Source organism: Hippocampus bargibanti, linkage group LG01 (genome assembly GCF_051943395.1).
Source record: "Hippocampus bargibanti isolate YZ-2025 linkage group LG01, ASM5194339v1, whole genome shotgun sequence".
In the NCBI taxonomy this organism is placed as follows: domain Eukaryota; kingdom Metazoa; phylum Chordata; class Actinopteri; order Syngnathiformes; family Syngnathidae; genus Hippocampus; species Hippocampus bargibanti.
In genome coordinates, this window is record NC_142734.1 from 28,306,458 (window position 1) to 28,320,680 (window position 14,223).

The following is a 14,223-nucleotide window of genomic DNA, read 5'->3' on the forward strand; positions in this document are numbered from 1 at the left end:
TAATATAAGATTTAGTCACATTGAATGATATACAAAAGAAATAATGCATTAAATATTTGAGAATATACCTGCTGAGGAATATACAATCCATGAGCATCACACTGGGGTACATAGGCTCCTACTAGTGGATGCCCCTCATGACTGGTTGTCTGAATACTGTCCCTGTTGCGCTCACAGTGGCTTTTAGGACGTTCTAAATATATTATAAATAATATGAATAAAAATATTGCGTAGTAGAGTTATACTTCAATTAAAAATATAAGAGAATCATCAGAATGTAAATAGAACAAAAGGAGAGCTCTGGGACCTTGTTGATCGCAGTCAACGGGTGTTGCGCCAGGAGGAGTTCTAGTACCGGGTCTTTCTTGACCTTGGCTGTCGACACACCAACAATGGCCAGTTGAGCCATGACACTAAAACATACAACAAGATTTAGTCACATGGAATGATATACAAAATAAATAATGCATTAAACCAGGCGTCTCCAAAGTCGGTCCTCGAGGGCCGCTGTCCTGCCTGTTTTCCAGCTTTCCGAGGAGCAACACAACTGATTCAAATGATCAGCTCATCAGCCAGCTCTAAAGCAGCATCAAAATGGTCCTGATGATTTGAATCAGGTGCGTTGCTCCTGGGAGAGCTGGAAAACAGGCAGGACAGCGGCCCTCGAGGACCGACTTTGGAGACCCCTGCATTAAACTGTTGAGAATTTACCTGCTGAGGAATGTACAATCCGTTAGCATCACACTGGGGTAGATAGGCTCCTACTAGTGGATGACCCTCATGACTGGTTGTCTGAATACTGTCCCTGTTGCGCTCACAATGGCTTTTAGGACGTTCTAAATATATTATAAATAATATGAATATTTTTTGTGGAGTTATACTTCAATTAAAAATAAAAGAGAGTCATCAGAATGTGAATAGAACGAAAGGTGAGCTTTAGGACCTTGTTGATCGCAGTCAAAGGGTGTTGTGCCAGGAGGAGTTCTAGTACCAGGTCTTTCTTGGCCTTGGCTGTCGACACACCAACAATGTCCACTAGACCCGTGACACTAATATACAAAATGTGTTTTTCTTAGTCACAAAGGAAGTTACTGGATAGAAAAAATGTAAATTGTCTAGAAAGTACCTGTTGAGGAGTGTACTGTCCGTTAGCATCACAGTGGGGTATATAGACTCCTACAAGTGGATGGCCATCCGGACCGGTGGTCTGAACTTTGTCCCTCTGGCGCTCACAGTGACTTTTCGTACAGTCTAAAAATGTACATTATAGATTCATACTTGAGTTCAAAATATGAGAAAGTCATAAGAATGTATTGCCTTGGGAGTGTTTGACTTTGGCACCTGGTTTGTCACAGTTTATGGGTGTTGTACCAGGAGGAGTTCTGGTACCTGGTCTTTCTTGTCCATGGGTGTCCACACACCAACAATGCCCGGTTGAGCCGTGACACTGAAATACACAACATGTTTTTGTCATCGTAGGATTATATACAAAATATGTGATGCATCAAAGTGTCGAGAAAGTACCTGTCGAGGAGTGTAGTGTCCGTTAACATCACACTGGGGTACATAGGTGCCCGCTAGTGGATGACCCTCTGAACTGGTGGTCTGGATACTGTCCCTGATGTGCTCGCAGTGGCTTTTAGGACGTTCTAAAATTCATATTGTGAAGTTATTCGGAAAGTAAGACAATATATAAGTGAATCATCAGCGTTTAAAGACTAGGGAGTTTTAAACTTTGCCACCTGGTTTGTCACAGTCAAAGGGTGTTCCACCAGGAGGAGTTCTAGTACCAGGTCTTTCTTGTCCTTGGCTATCCACACACCAACAATGGCCAGTTGAGCCATGACACTAAAATACACAATAACATAAAAACAATAATATAGAAAGATAATGAATAGATGACGCATCAAACTGTTGAGAATTTACCTGCTGAGAAATATACTCTCCATTCGCATCACACTGGGGCACATATGCTCCTGCTATTTGATGACCCTCTGGACTGGTTGTGTGCATCCTGTCTCTATGTAACTCACAATGGCTTCTTGGACGCTCTAGAGATTATATTGCCAAATTACACTTGAATAAAAATTATCAGAGGGTCATCAGAATGGAAAGACGAGGACAGAGGAGCTTTGGAACCTGGTTTCTCGCAGTCAAAGTGTGTTCCGCCTGGTGGAGTTCTAGTACCGGGTCTTTCTTGTCCTTGGTTGTCCACGCACCAACAATGGCCACTAGAGCCATGACACTAGAACACCCAATCGGTTTAAGTCAGATAGAAGGTTATTAAAAAGTGATAATGCATCATAATGTCAAAAAAGTACCTGTTGAGGAGTGTAGTTTCCGTTAGCATCACACTGGGGTGTATAGGCCCCCAAGAGTGGATAACCCTCTGAACTGGTTGTGTGTATCCTGTCTCTGTGCAACTCACAGTGACTTTTAGGACGTTCTGGAAAGTACATTGGAAAGTAATACTTGATTTGAAAAAAAAACAGTGTTCCGCTATGTCACAGTTTGATTATTGCACAAATGCTCTATTGCGGATTTTCATTTGTAACCAGAACTTGGAGTTTTTCCTAGTGTGGGACATTTTCTTGATTTTTTTTGTTGTCCTTAGGCCAACCAGTCAAAATAAATTCAACTTTGACACCTGGTTTTTCACAGTCAAAGGGTGTTGCACCAGGAGGCGTTCTCGTTCCAGATCTTTCTTGTCCATGACTATCCACGCACCAACAATGTCCACTGGAACCGTGACACTAGAACACCAAATTTGTTTTTGTCAGAATGATGACATAAAATAGACACAAGACCTCAAAACGTCTAGGATCGTACCTGCTGAGGGATGTAATGTCCATTAGCATCACACTGAGGTACAAAAGCGCCCACCGGTGGATAACCGTCTGGACCCTCGGTCTGTATTCTGTCTCTGTGCAACTCACAGTTGCTTTTCGGACGCTCTAGAGATTATATTGCAAAGTTATATGTCAAAAACAGACATCATAGTGTGTAAACACTGGGAGAGTGAGTTTTAGCACCTGATATGGCACAGTCAACGGGTGTTCCACCAGGAGGTGTCCTTGTACCGGGTATTTCTTGCCCTTTGTTGTCCACACACCAACAATGTCCACTAGAACCATGACACTAACACAAACATTTTTATCCAGTACGTTTATGTTGATGATATACAAATGATAAAGTCGCTAAACCATCTCGAATGTACCTGCTGTGGTGTGTACTGTCCATTCGCATCACACTGAGGTACAAAGGCTCCCAAAATGGGATAGCCTTCTGGACTGGTGGTCTGTACACTGTCTCTGTGCTGCTCACAATGAGTTTTAAGACGTTGCGGGTCTTCTGTTACATTGATTTAACAAAATAGCTTTGAGCCAACCATGTGATTAAAAAAATATATGACATTAGTACTCTATTAAAGTACTGTATATGTGACATTGGGAAGGATTCTCGCTTTTGCACCTGGTTTGTTACAGTTTGTTGGTGTTGTCCCAGGTGAAGTTCTGGTTCCCAGTCTTTCCTGTCCTTGGCTGTCAACACACCAACAATGTCCAGTAGAGCCATGGCACTGAAATGAACAATAACATTTAATAAAGAACATTCTATCCTGAAAGCAAGGTCTCCTCTACTACATACAGTAAAGTCTCGTTATATCGATATTCAAGGGAGTCCGAAAAAATATCGATATAACCGGGACTATCGATATATCCGACCCTGTTTGCATGTAATTTTCTCCGTGCGTGCATAGAAATAGTATCGATATAACCGGGACTATCGATATATCCGATATCGATATAACGAGACTTTACTGTAATTTACCTGTTGTGGTGTGTAATGTCCGTTGAAATCACATTGTGGTACAAAGGCTCCCACGATGGGATAACCCTCTGGACTGACAGTCTGGACGCTGTCTCTGTGCTGCTCACACTGGGTTTTTGGTTGCTCTGGAAATCATGACACAAAGTTAGGTATCTCATTGCAATATTAGTCACTATGAAGTCATTCCAGCAACACTGAAAAATATTGAGCTTTGACACCTGGTTTGTCACAGTCAACGTGTGTTGACCCAGCAGACGTTCTAGTACCGGGTCTTTCCTGTCCTTGGCTGTCCACACACCAACAATGTCCAGTTGAGCCGTGACACTAAAATAGACATTTGGTCTTAGTCGACCTAAAATAGTCTACTTACAAAAGTCTCTTGATACAAAAATGTTCAAGGTATGAAACGCCTCTACATGAAAATATTGCCTCTTCTTTATTTTTTTTTTTTTATGAAAGCCAATCATACAGACTGCGACTTGGAGCTCGGACTTTCCTGAATGCAACATACTTATAACATTGTATTGTTATACTTTAGAAAACATTTATGTCTGAATTAGGGAGCACTTGGAACGAATTAGGGCATTTTCATGGAAAACGCGTCTCAACTTACATTTTCTCCTTCAGAAATTTCTTCCAGAACCAATTAATTTCCTAGGTAGACGTACCAATCTATACAAAAGACAATCCATCAAGTCAGCACATATTTACCTGTTGTGAAGTATATTGCCCATTTGCGTCACACTGAGGCACAAAGGCTCCCACGAGAGGAAAACCCTCAGGACTGATGGTCTGTAGGCTGTCTCTATGATGCTCACAGTGGGTTTTTGTACGATCAGGTGCATCTGGTTGTGAAAGACAGATTTAGATGTTGTCATGTAAGACTAATTGGAGATTCATGCTCATTTCTGAAAGTACTGTTTAAATCCCCGTCATAGTTATAGTTAAGAGATATTTCTATGACAGGGATTTAAAATATCGTGAATTAAAAATATCTAACAGATATTTCTCTGCATTGCCTCTTCTTTAAAAAAAATAATTATGAAAGCCAATCATACAGACTAGATGCCGACCCTTTTTTTATAACATGCGTTTATATATTACTCTGTCGCCTCTTTTTTCGAAGCATTTTGAAGCACAGGTTGATGCGTGGCGTTCTAAAGTCGGTGTTTAGCAAGGAAAGCCTGGCAGCCTCGTAGCGATGAAACAAGACATCTGTAGCAGCGATTGTTACACTGCCAAGATCATAACAGTTTAACGATGCAGAGGGGTACATCTTTCCCTGTGCACTTTTTCTTTGTTCACCTGGTTTATCACAGTCTGTGGGTGGCGCGCCGGGACTTGTTCTGGTTCCAGGTCTTTCTTGTCCCTGGCTGTCCACACACCAACAATGCCCAGTAGAGCCGTGACACTGTGACATATGGGTGTTATTAAATTTTTGGATATCAAACACTTGAGTGCTACATGAAATCAAATGCTTTTAAATACATCTGTGTAGTTCATGGTCGTGATTCGCAAGTAAAGCTTCATGAAGCACTGACTCATCTAGATGGCACTCTTGGTTGAAAGATGCAGTGATTTTTTTTAAAGTCATTTCCTTTGCACTAACCTTTACATTTAAATCAAGAGCACTATCTGGAGGAGTAAAAAAATCCCAAGTGCTTGATGAAGTTTCATTTTCCCATCACTACTTAATGTGTCATTTTCTTCGACTGACCTGCAGTGGCGCATATTGTCCATTAGCATCACACTGAGGTACAAATGCCCCCAAAAGTGGACCGGTAGTGTGGATGCTGTCTCTGTGTTGCTCACAGTGGGTTTTAGGATGGTCATCTAAGGACATAAAGAGTAGAAACAACAAGCAGTGTCATGACAAGAAAACCTCACGCACATCTGCGATGGTGCCAGCACACTGAAGTTTTTGTTCTGTTGAAAGTCTGTTTCGTACCGGGTGTTTCACAGTCGATGGGTGTTGTACCAGGTGGAGTTCTGGTTCCGCGTCTTTCCTGTCCTTGGCTGTCCACACACCAACAATGTCCGGTAGAGCCGTGACACTGAAATAACAAGATTGACAAACGTATCATATGGTAAACGCATAATGTCTCCTATAAATGAAACGTATTATTATTATGTGCTTACCTGTTGAGGGGTGTACTGTCCGTTAGCGTCGCACTGGGGTACAAAAGTTCCCACTATAGGATAACCTTCTGGACTGGTGGTCTCTACGCTATCCCTGTGATGCTGACATTGGGTTTTAGGTTGTTGCGGTTGCTCTGGTGGGTTTCGAAACAAAGCATGTCAACACAAACAGATCCCTTTTACAGCTCAAGGTGGTGAAACGTCTCACGTGGTCCTCACCATATCTGTCACACTGTGTTGGTGCCATACCAGGAGCAGTTCTGGTTCCTGGTCTCTCTTGCCCTTGACTATCCACACACCAACAATGACCGGTGGAGTCGTGGCACTGTGAATGAGTCAGTAAACACCTGAGCTCCACTTTTCATTGAGTTGGTGGTCATGGATCCAACTTCTGTCTCTTGTCACCCACCTGCAGTGCTCTGTATTGTCCACCAGAGTCACATTGTGGAATAAAAACCCCAACGGGCAGCTGACCGGCTTGCTCGGGCCCACCTTGCAGTCTGTCTCTGTGTTCCTCACATTGGCTTTTCGTACGGTCTGTCTGTCCTATAGACGAGCAGGTACGGTAATTAGGGAATTGTTTTTGTAATATCGTACACTGTATGAACAAAATGACTGCTTAGAGGACACCGTCTTGTAATTCCAGGCAGTTGTGGGTGCTTCATTGTTCTCAGAAAACGTTCTTGATGATGTCGGAGTGTGTTTGGGAGAAATTTACAATTGTGGGAGAAGGCCTGGCTCACCATCTTAGTTGAAATATATCTTGAAGTTGTTTTGACTCATTGAGCTAAGACGTGTTCTTGATCTTGACTGCTCTGGAAGATCATTTATTTTTGGGGGTTCGACACAGTCCATTTCCAAAACCAAAGGTGTCAAAATTTCCATAAACATTTCAAGTTTGTGGCATCTTTGAAAACATAGCTGGATACAATTTTCTTGGATTTCATGACCTCAGTCGATACGCATGTTTCCAATGCACGCTTGATGCACATAGATGTCAGTAACTGTAGCAATCTGATGCATGGAAACCACCTTGGAAAATTTTTTTTTTTTTCCCGGAGGCTACAGTTTTTTCATCACTATTTTTTAGGTATTATTTTCAAGACAAATATATTTTCCGGTTGTTTCTAGGCTGAAAGAGTCAAAAGATTATCACAAATGCTTCATGGAGCTTCGTTTTCCCATCACTAGTTATCAATGGGAAACAGCTTAACAGGAACATTTGTCAACATACAATTGGCAGGAATTAGGGGATCTCATTATTTCCGATCCATATTATCAAGATTTTCTAAAAATTCTCTGCACACAAGCAATATTGTAAGAGAATAAATTTCAACCTCTCAAGCTATGCACATTCTAAAAATAGCATCAACAAATGCAAAGCATCATCAACATCCAGAAAAGAGGTAAAGTGGAAATGTCCATGCTGTCGTCTGACAAGTCCACCTATCTAATTCTTTTTAGAAATGTGATGTCCACCAGACCAAAGACAAAAAAGACCATGCTGAATGGAATCATCACAACGTTCAAATGCCAGATTCATCCATCCATCCATTTTCCACACCTCTTTATCCTCACTAGGGTCGCAGGGGGTGCTGGAGCTTATCCAAGCCGTCTTCGGGCACGATGCAAGGGACACCGGGAATTGGCAGGGCACACAGAGACAAACAACAGTCACTCTCACACTCATACCTCGGGACAATTTGGAGTGTTCAATCAGCCTGCCATGCATGTTTTCGGAATGTGAGAGGAAACCGGAGGACCTGAAGAAAACCCACGTGGACCCGGGGAGAACATGCAAACTCCACACAGGGAGGCCGGACCGGGTCTTGAACTCACAACATCTGCACTGTGAAGGCGACGTGCTAACGACTCCACTATCGGGCCAACCAATTCCAGATTCTTTGATGATACTTTGTAGGAGTATATTTCGCCGGTTGGTCATTCCTCATTTGCAAGCCACCAAATATGTCATCATCACCTCATCTTTATTTCCGTGGTTCCATCATTGCTAAATTACAGTTTGCCATCAATATTTTAAGACTCAGTAAAATAAATAAATTAAAAAAATAAACAAGGCTAACAGGATGCAATTGTATTAATTGAGAAACACTTTGGACCACTTCACGTAAAATAAATACGTTATTTTATGACTATGACTGCTTCTCTCAAATTAGTACCATGAGTTAGTGATGGGCAAGTGAAGCTTCATGAAGCATTTGTGATAGTTTTTGACTCCTTTAGATGGCACTCTTGGTTTAAAGATGGAGTGGAAATTCCCTTTGCATTAACCTTTACAGTTAAACCAAGCGCACTATCTGGAGGAGTCCAAAACTATCACACATGCTTCATGAAGATTCATTTTCCCATCACTACCCTGAGTTCCCACATGCAAATTTAATGTTTTCAAAAAGAATGCTTGAACACTTTGGCAAACACCCCCCTGTGATTTGCAAATCTCCCCATTCTCGTTTTATTTACATTTCACATGTCAATTTGGGTTTTAATTTGTCGACACGCAAAGAATGGAAATGCCAGGTGGGAAACACTTACTCATGGTGGCACGATCTCTTACCTTGTTGCGAGCAAAGGAAACCATCTCCATAAAAACCATTCTGACACTGGCACTGGAAGGAGCCTAGACTGTTGGTGCATCTTGCATCCACGTGGCATGGGGAGGACCTGCATTCATCCATGTCTGAAAACATACGAACGCTGTAAAGTGTGCGAATCCATTGTAATATATGTCATATGGCTGAAAGCGCTGTAGGTTTAATCAAGAACTTTCCAGTGTAAATTCATCAAAAGTAACGGAAACACACACACACACACACACGCACACACAAACACACACGCACACTTTTCTGATCATCCTTCCTGCCCTTTCAGGGACCCAAACTCGAGCGGTGAGGCAGCAGCCGACTGAGCCTCACCAATGGATTGGACAATGACTATGCTAACTGTGCTGGCTTGCTCTGCAGTGAGACCGCATTGCTGTCCCTCTGCATATCGCTATTAAAGTGTTCAAACACTTTTAGTATATGAACTAAATGTCTACAGTTATCTGGTGTATATAATGTAGAGTCACTTTACATTATAAACACTGTACTACAGTGTTTATTTTATTTTTTATCAAAATTGTGCGTAGGTGAGGCACACAGTTCTCCTGCCTCATGACAGGGGGCGCTAGTGATTACAGAGATTCTTCTTGCGCCTCCTCGGCTGCAGAATAATAGAATTAGTGGGAGCAAGCTACAGTAAACAGTTACCAAGTTAAGTGCAACCATCCAGTCCCAGTCATTTTTTTCGTGTTGCTTGGCCTTATTTTCAGAATGGAGGATTACATATCTAATGAAAGAAATAGAGAGACTTTTAAAACTGAAGAAAGATAAGGAAGGCTTCTACAAAGAAGGTATAGATGCCTTTCTTCGGAAGGAGTGGTGCATGGACTTCATTTATTAGTAAAGGTAACACGATAATAACGTTTTTTTAATTCTTTTTTTCTATGGTACAGTTTATATAAAGAATGCTGACATGACATTTTAAACAAAACACATTAACTATTGCCAATCAAATGGCGAATAAGCTACTCTGTAGAGTTCATATGTTTGTAAATCTGACTGTGATGACGTCAGTGCCTCACCAGCCATGAACCTCACCGCACGTCAATGGTAAAATATTATTGTATTACAACATATGCACATCTCTCTCTCTCTCTCTCTCTCTCTCTCTCTCTCTCTCTCTCTCTCTCTCTCTCTCTCTCTCTCTCTCTCTCTCTCTCTCTCTCTCTCTCTGTGTGTCACGTGTGCTAGTCTTCAACATGTTGAGGGTGAAAAACACTCACCCACACATGTACGTCCGTCAAAGCCAAATTCATAACCAGCTTGACACTGGCACCGATGGCTACCAGGTAAGTTGATGCACTGGGAATGAGCCCCACACGTGGACAAGCCCTCTGCACACTCATCGACATCTAATGAGAGAGAGAGAGAGAGAGAGAGAGAGAGAGAGAGAGAGAGAGAGAGAGAGAGAGAGAGAGAGAGAGAGAGAGAGAGAGAGATGAAAACTGAGAAAAACACCTGGAGTCAAGGCTGCATTCTTAGTACAGTACAAGACGTTGTGATTATGCGGTCATGGAGAGACACTGGGGCCCATCCATGGGAACCGAGGTAGAGCCCGGGGCTTTCCTAGTGCTGTCAGCAGGAGACATGAAGATAATGCTGGGCTAATGACAGGCCATGGACGAGCTTTAAGCAATACAAGTCTCTGTTAATTACATCATTAAATACAAGGGAGGGAGGGCAGACAAGGAGGAGGAGGAGAAGAGGGAGTGATGATTCCTTCCATACACACTGATGGACAGATGTTGAAAACACTGTTCTAGTACACACAGAACTGTCAAAGTTTTTGTGTAGGAAAAAAAGTTTTTGCCAAGTGTAATGCAATGCATTCAGAGAGGCAAGAATTACTTATAGAATGCTTTGTGCCAGCCTAAAAAAATTCAGCATTGTAAAAAAACTCATTCACTTAATTGAAAAAAAACTGGTGTTTCTCTTACAAGAAGCTAATTTAGCAATTTCATTAAAGCAAACCAACTTTTGTCGTGAGCAAAATTATTGCAATACAGCGTCTTGTAGTGATGACAAAACGAAGCTTCATGAAGCACTAGTGATATTTTTTGATTCCTAAAGATGGTGCTCTTGGTTTAAATATGAAGGTTAGTGCAAAGGAAATGTCTTCAAAATCCACTGCATCTTTAAAACAAGAGTGCAATCTAGAGGAGTCAAAAACCGTCACAAGTGCTTCATGAAGCTTCACTTGCCCATCACTAGGGTATTGATCCTGTGTCTCATAAAAGCAAGCGTGAGTACTATGTACTAGGTTAATAAATAAGTGAAAGTGACAAAGATGTTTTTTGTGCATTGTTCCGAGTTCAAAACGTGGATTGCGATTAACTCATTCACTGCCATTCCGAAATGTATTCGGGAATTCAAAAGCATAAAGTGAAGCACCATTCCTGAATTGGTTTGGGTTTTGTTTTTTTCTTGCCTCTGACAATGTTTTTACGTTCCACGAGGGAGCAGCGTTTGCCTTTTTTACAGCTGCCGCCATTTCAAGCTCAGATAACTCCAGATCCATATGCCTTAGGAATTAACTTTTTTCTCTGATAAAAGAAGCTTTCTTATGCTGCATTGAATGTTTATGTGGTCCTAAAACTTAATATTCTGTGGGTCCTGCAATTTGAGTGAAAATGACAAAAACCCTGGCACAGGAGTGGACACATTTTTGCACATCGTCTGGCAGTAAATGAGTTAACTGACTGTAAATAATTTTTGTATTTCAGTACATTACAGAGTTAATCTATGTTTTACTTTAACTAAAATATTTCTACTGATGTACACGGCGTGAATACTGGTGCCATATCTGTTGATGTGAGCCAGACACCATTTTCCATGATGAAATAATGGATTGGGAGTGCCACAGGGGACCAGGCAAAGTACCGTGACAATTGTGTCCATCCCCACTGTAACCAGTTCCGCATCGGCACTGGAAACCTTTGTCCTCCAGAGGGATGCACTGGGCAGTCGTGTCACAGTCATGGCTTCCATCATAGCAGGGGTTAACCAACTCTGGTCCTGTCAACCCCATTGAAGCAAAACAAGAGAAACAAATTAGTGTTATATTAAGAACAGAACCGTGGGCAAGTAGACGTGTTGCTTTCATGGTTTTTTGAGAATTGCAATTTTGAAAAGATTTAGGGTACTGCTTATGGCACAAGGGAAATATCTTAACAAGGTGCGTCCATAATTTGGAAAATCACTTCAAATGACTTCTACTGAGCGTATTTTACAAAGATTCCACCGCATATAGCTATATTTTACGTTTTAAGACTCGCGCAGAATGTTCAGGAAGTCTACTTTTCAAGTTGGTGACAATTCCTGACGTCACGTCACGTCAGGAACGCCCCTGACCGAGATAGCGACACACAATGCATTTTGCGGTACTTTGTTTGGTCTGAAAACGTCGTGTTGATCCGTGTTGATGGCGAAATTAGAAGGAAAACACATAAACAATGCGATGGTGAATCGTGTGGTGCACCAAGAATACTATTTGATATTCGCTGACACAAATTCCCAGCAGACAAATCAGCCCATTTCCAATGGAGCTTGGGTGCCATCTTCTGCATTTTCTGGGACGTTACACATTCAGAACTATTTGAATCATATTCATAACTGGATGAGTAACAAGAAAGCATCTTCTCCCAATCTGAACTCCGTGAGCCCATTGTTTTGTTTCTTGAGCAAGGCAAGACGACTTGGCGTGACGTCACGAACTGGGGGCGGGACTTTCTGAAAATCCCCAGTATCGAGCTGATTTGTGGCAAGATTTTGGACACTTTAAGACATTTTTATTGGTGTTTTGCATTTGAATAAAAATATCAGCCTGCGTGTTTTGGGTATTTTAGATGCTATAAAACCTTTTTTTTTTTCTGATGTCAGTTAGGAAAACAAAAAAATAGTATCGGTTGTCCTCTAAGTAACCTAAAACAGACATTTTTGTTACTGCTAATCCTATGACATTACATTAATATATTTGTTATATTCACGACACCAGAGAAAATGTAGTTTGACATTACATTGAACCTCTGTAAACAGTGGCGGCTTGAGATCCAAGATCAATTTGTTTACTGACCATACTTGGGACTGAAATCCTCATTCCCCAATGAAATTAAGAAAGATGCCATTCATACATTTCAGCCCCTCCCCAAAAAACACATTTGTAATTGGCTTTGTAATAACATAAATATCATTTATGATATAATAAAAAACATCCAGGTAATATATATTTAAAATCAATGTCAGTAAAAAAAAAGTTTTATTTGTTTTTCGTTATGTCTGCATGTGTTTCCCCACCATTTGTGTTCAAACATCCGTTGCTTCAAGAGTTATAATATTGCATGACTGATGCTATTTGATAGCCTGCCTATGGCTTTTTCCATTGGGTGTTAGGCATTGAGCTTGTGGACTTTAAGTTAAAGCACAGTTTGAAAGTAAACCTCAACCGCAAGCGGCAAAAAAACCAAAAACAAAAAAACAACCACAACTTCTTCTTTATGGAATCCGTTTTCCGTTTTTTTTTTTTTATTACTGGGACCAGTGTACTTGTGAACTGTGTTTTTTTTTCAACTTCACCTTTCGGCAAATTTCTTTGGTTGAACTTGTTTGCTGATTTATTATTCACTGAGACAAAAGTCATGCTAGCATCTTGTGGTATCGTTAGGCAATCAGGTACCTTTTTGTTGTTAATTTGTTACCTATCATTCAAAAAAATTTAAACAACAAAACTATATTTGGCAGACGAAAGGATTCACAATGTGTTGTTGACCTTTGGGCTATTTAGTGTTAAGTACTTTGAATGATTACAGAAACAAGGCTAAGTAAACACGTCAGACCAATTCCCACAAGATGGCCTCCTTTTAGGAAGTAACTTGCTTAGTATTCTCGATAATCAGCACATGGTTGAAATTAGACATCCACACACACAAACACACGCAGAGTAAGATGAGCGAGCAGATGTGTGTGAAAGGTTCCTTCCACCATGACCTCCCATTGACTGTGTTACATGAAATGTTTTGTACGACGTCTGAACTACGGATTGGCGCACTAGTTGAAGATTACAAGTCACCAGGATAGCTTGAATATATTTTATTCAGCCAGATGAAAAATGAAGAGAGTCAAAATGTTGAGGAAAAGCATTTTTGGACATTCTGGAATCACCATTTTAGCTCGATTAACTGATGTTAATGGATGGCATTTGCTGCGATTTCGTTTATCAAATCAAAGAAAAATCGAATTGGATGATAACTTAGTGGTGAGGTCCCACTGCCGGTGTTTTTTTTTCTTCTTCCACCAAAAGCTTAGTTTTCAGAACCAAAATAAAAAAAAATTAAACTCAACAATAGCTTGTTTCCCCGAACAACCTCCAGAAGACGAAAATACGCATTTTCTGATCAACGACAACAGTGCTTCGCTAACTTTTGACTGGCATTCTACCAACAACAACTTTAGCCCTTATGTGCCACCATTATAACCAATTTAAAAAAGTAGACTAGACCCAAGTTGCGGTAAAATGAGTCAGAAGGGGACGACCTACAGGCAGAAAATCCCTTGCACACAGACAATGACGTTTAGTCCAGATTGCTTCCATCCCCCGAGGCCAAAGCTTCATGCTTGCTTGTAATCAAGGCGCGTCTCA

The 14,223-nt window shown here is 41.1% G+C and overlaps 1 protein-coding gene across 1 annotated transcript in view; it reads right to left on the reverse strand.

Annotated features, from left to right (window-relative positions):
• The window catches only part of nid2a (nidogen 2a (osteonidogen)), a 50,746-nt gene that overhangs the window by 14,455 nt on the left and 22,068 nt on the right, over positions 1-14,223 (reverse strand). The window contains exons 15-42 of the mRNA XM_089008055.1: positions 11,469-11,603; positions 9,812-9,940; positions 8,543-8,665; positions 6,377-6,513; positions 6,187-6,292; positions 5,968-6,101; positions 5,777-5,882; positions 5,546-5,661; positions 5,134-5,239; positions 4,540-4,673; positions 4,047-4,152; positions 3,829-3,953; positions 3,472-3,577; positions 3,218-3,351; positions 3,033-3,138; positions 2,830-2,954; positions 2,648-2,753; positions 2,322-2,446; positions 2,140-2,245; positions 1,927-2,051; positions 1,743-1,848; positions 1,525-1,649; positions 1,342-1,447; positions 1,127-1,251; positions 944-1,049; positions 712-836; positions 308-413; positions 69-193 (exon numbers count right to left, since the gene is read on the reverse strand). Coding sequence (XP_088864181.1) covers positions 69-193; positions 308-413; positions 712-836; positions 944-1,049; positions 1,127-1,251; positions 1,342-1,447; positions 1,525-1,649; positions 1,743-1,848; positions 1,927-2,051; positions 2,140-2,245; positions 2,322-2,446; positions 2,648-2,753; positions 2,830-2,954; positions 3,033-3,138; positions 3,218-3,351; positions 3,472-3,577; positions 3,829-3,953; positions 4,047-4,152; positions 4,540-4,673; positions 5,134-5,239; positions 5,546-5,661; positions 5,777-5,882; positions 5,968-6,101; positions 6,187-6,292; positions 6,377-6,513; positions 8,543-8,665; positions 9,812-9,940; positions 11,469-11,603 — 3,314 coding nt within the window. The remainder of the gene's footprint in view (positions 1-68; positions 194-307; positions 414-711; positions 837-943; positions 1,050-1,126; positions 1,252-1,341; positions 1,448-1,524; positions 1,650-1,742; positions 1,849-1,926; positions 2,052-2,139; positions 2,246-2,321; positions 2,447-2,647; positions 2,754-2,829; positions 2,955-3,032; positions 3,139-3,217; positions 3,352-3,471; positions 3,578-3,828; positions 3,954-4,046; positions 4,153-4,539; positions 4,674-5,133; positions 5,240-5,545; positions 5,662-5,776; positions 5,883-5,967; positions 6,102-6,186; positions 6,293-6,376; positions 6,514-8,542; positions 8,666-9,811; positions 9,941-11,468; positions 11,604-14,223) is intronic.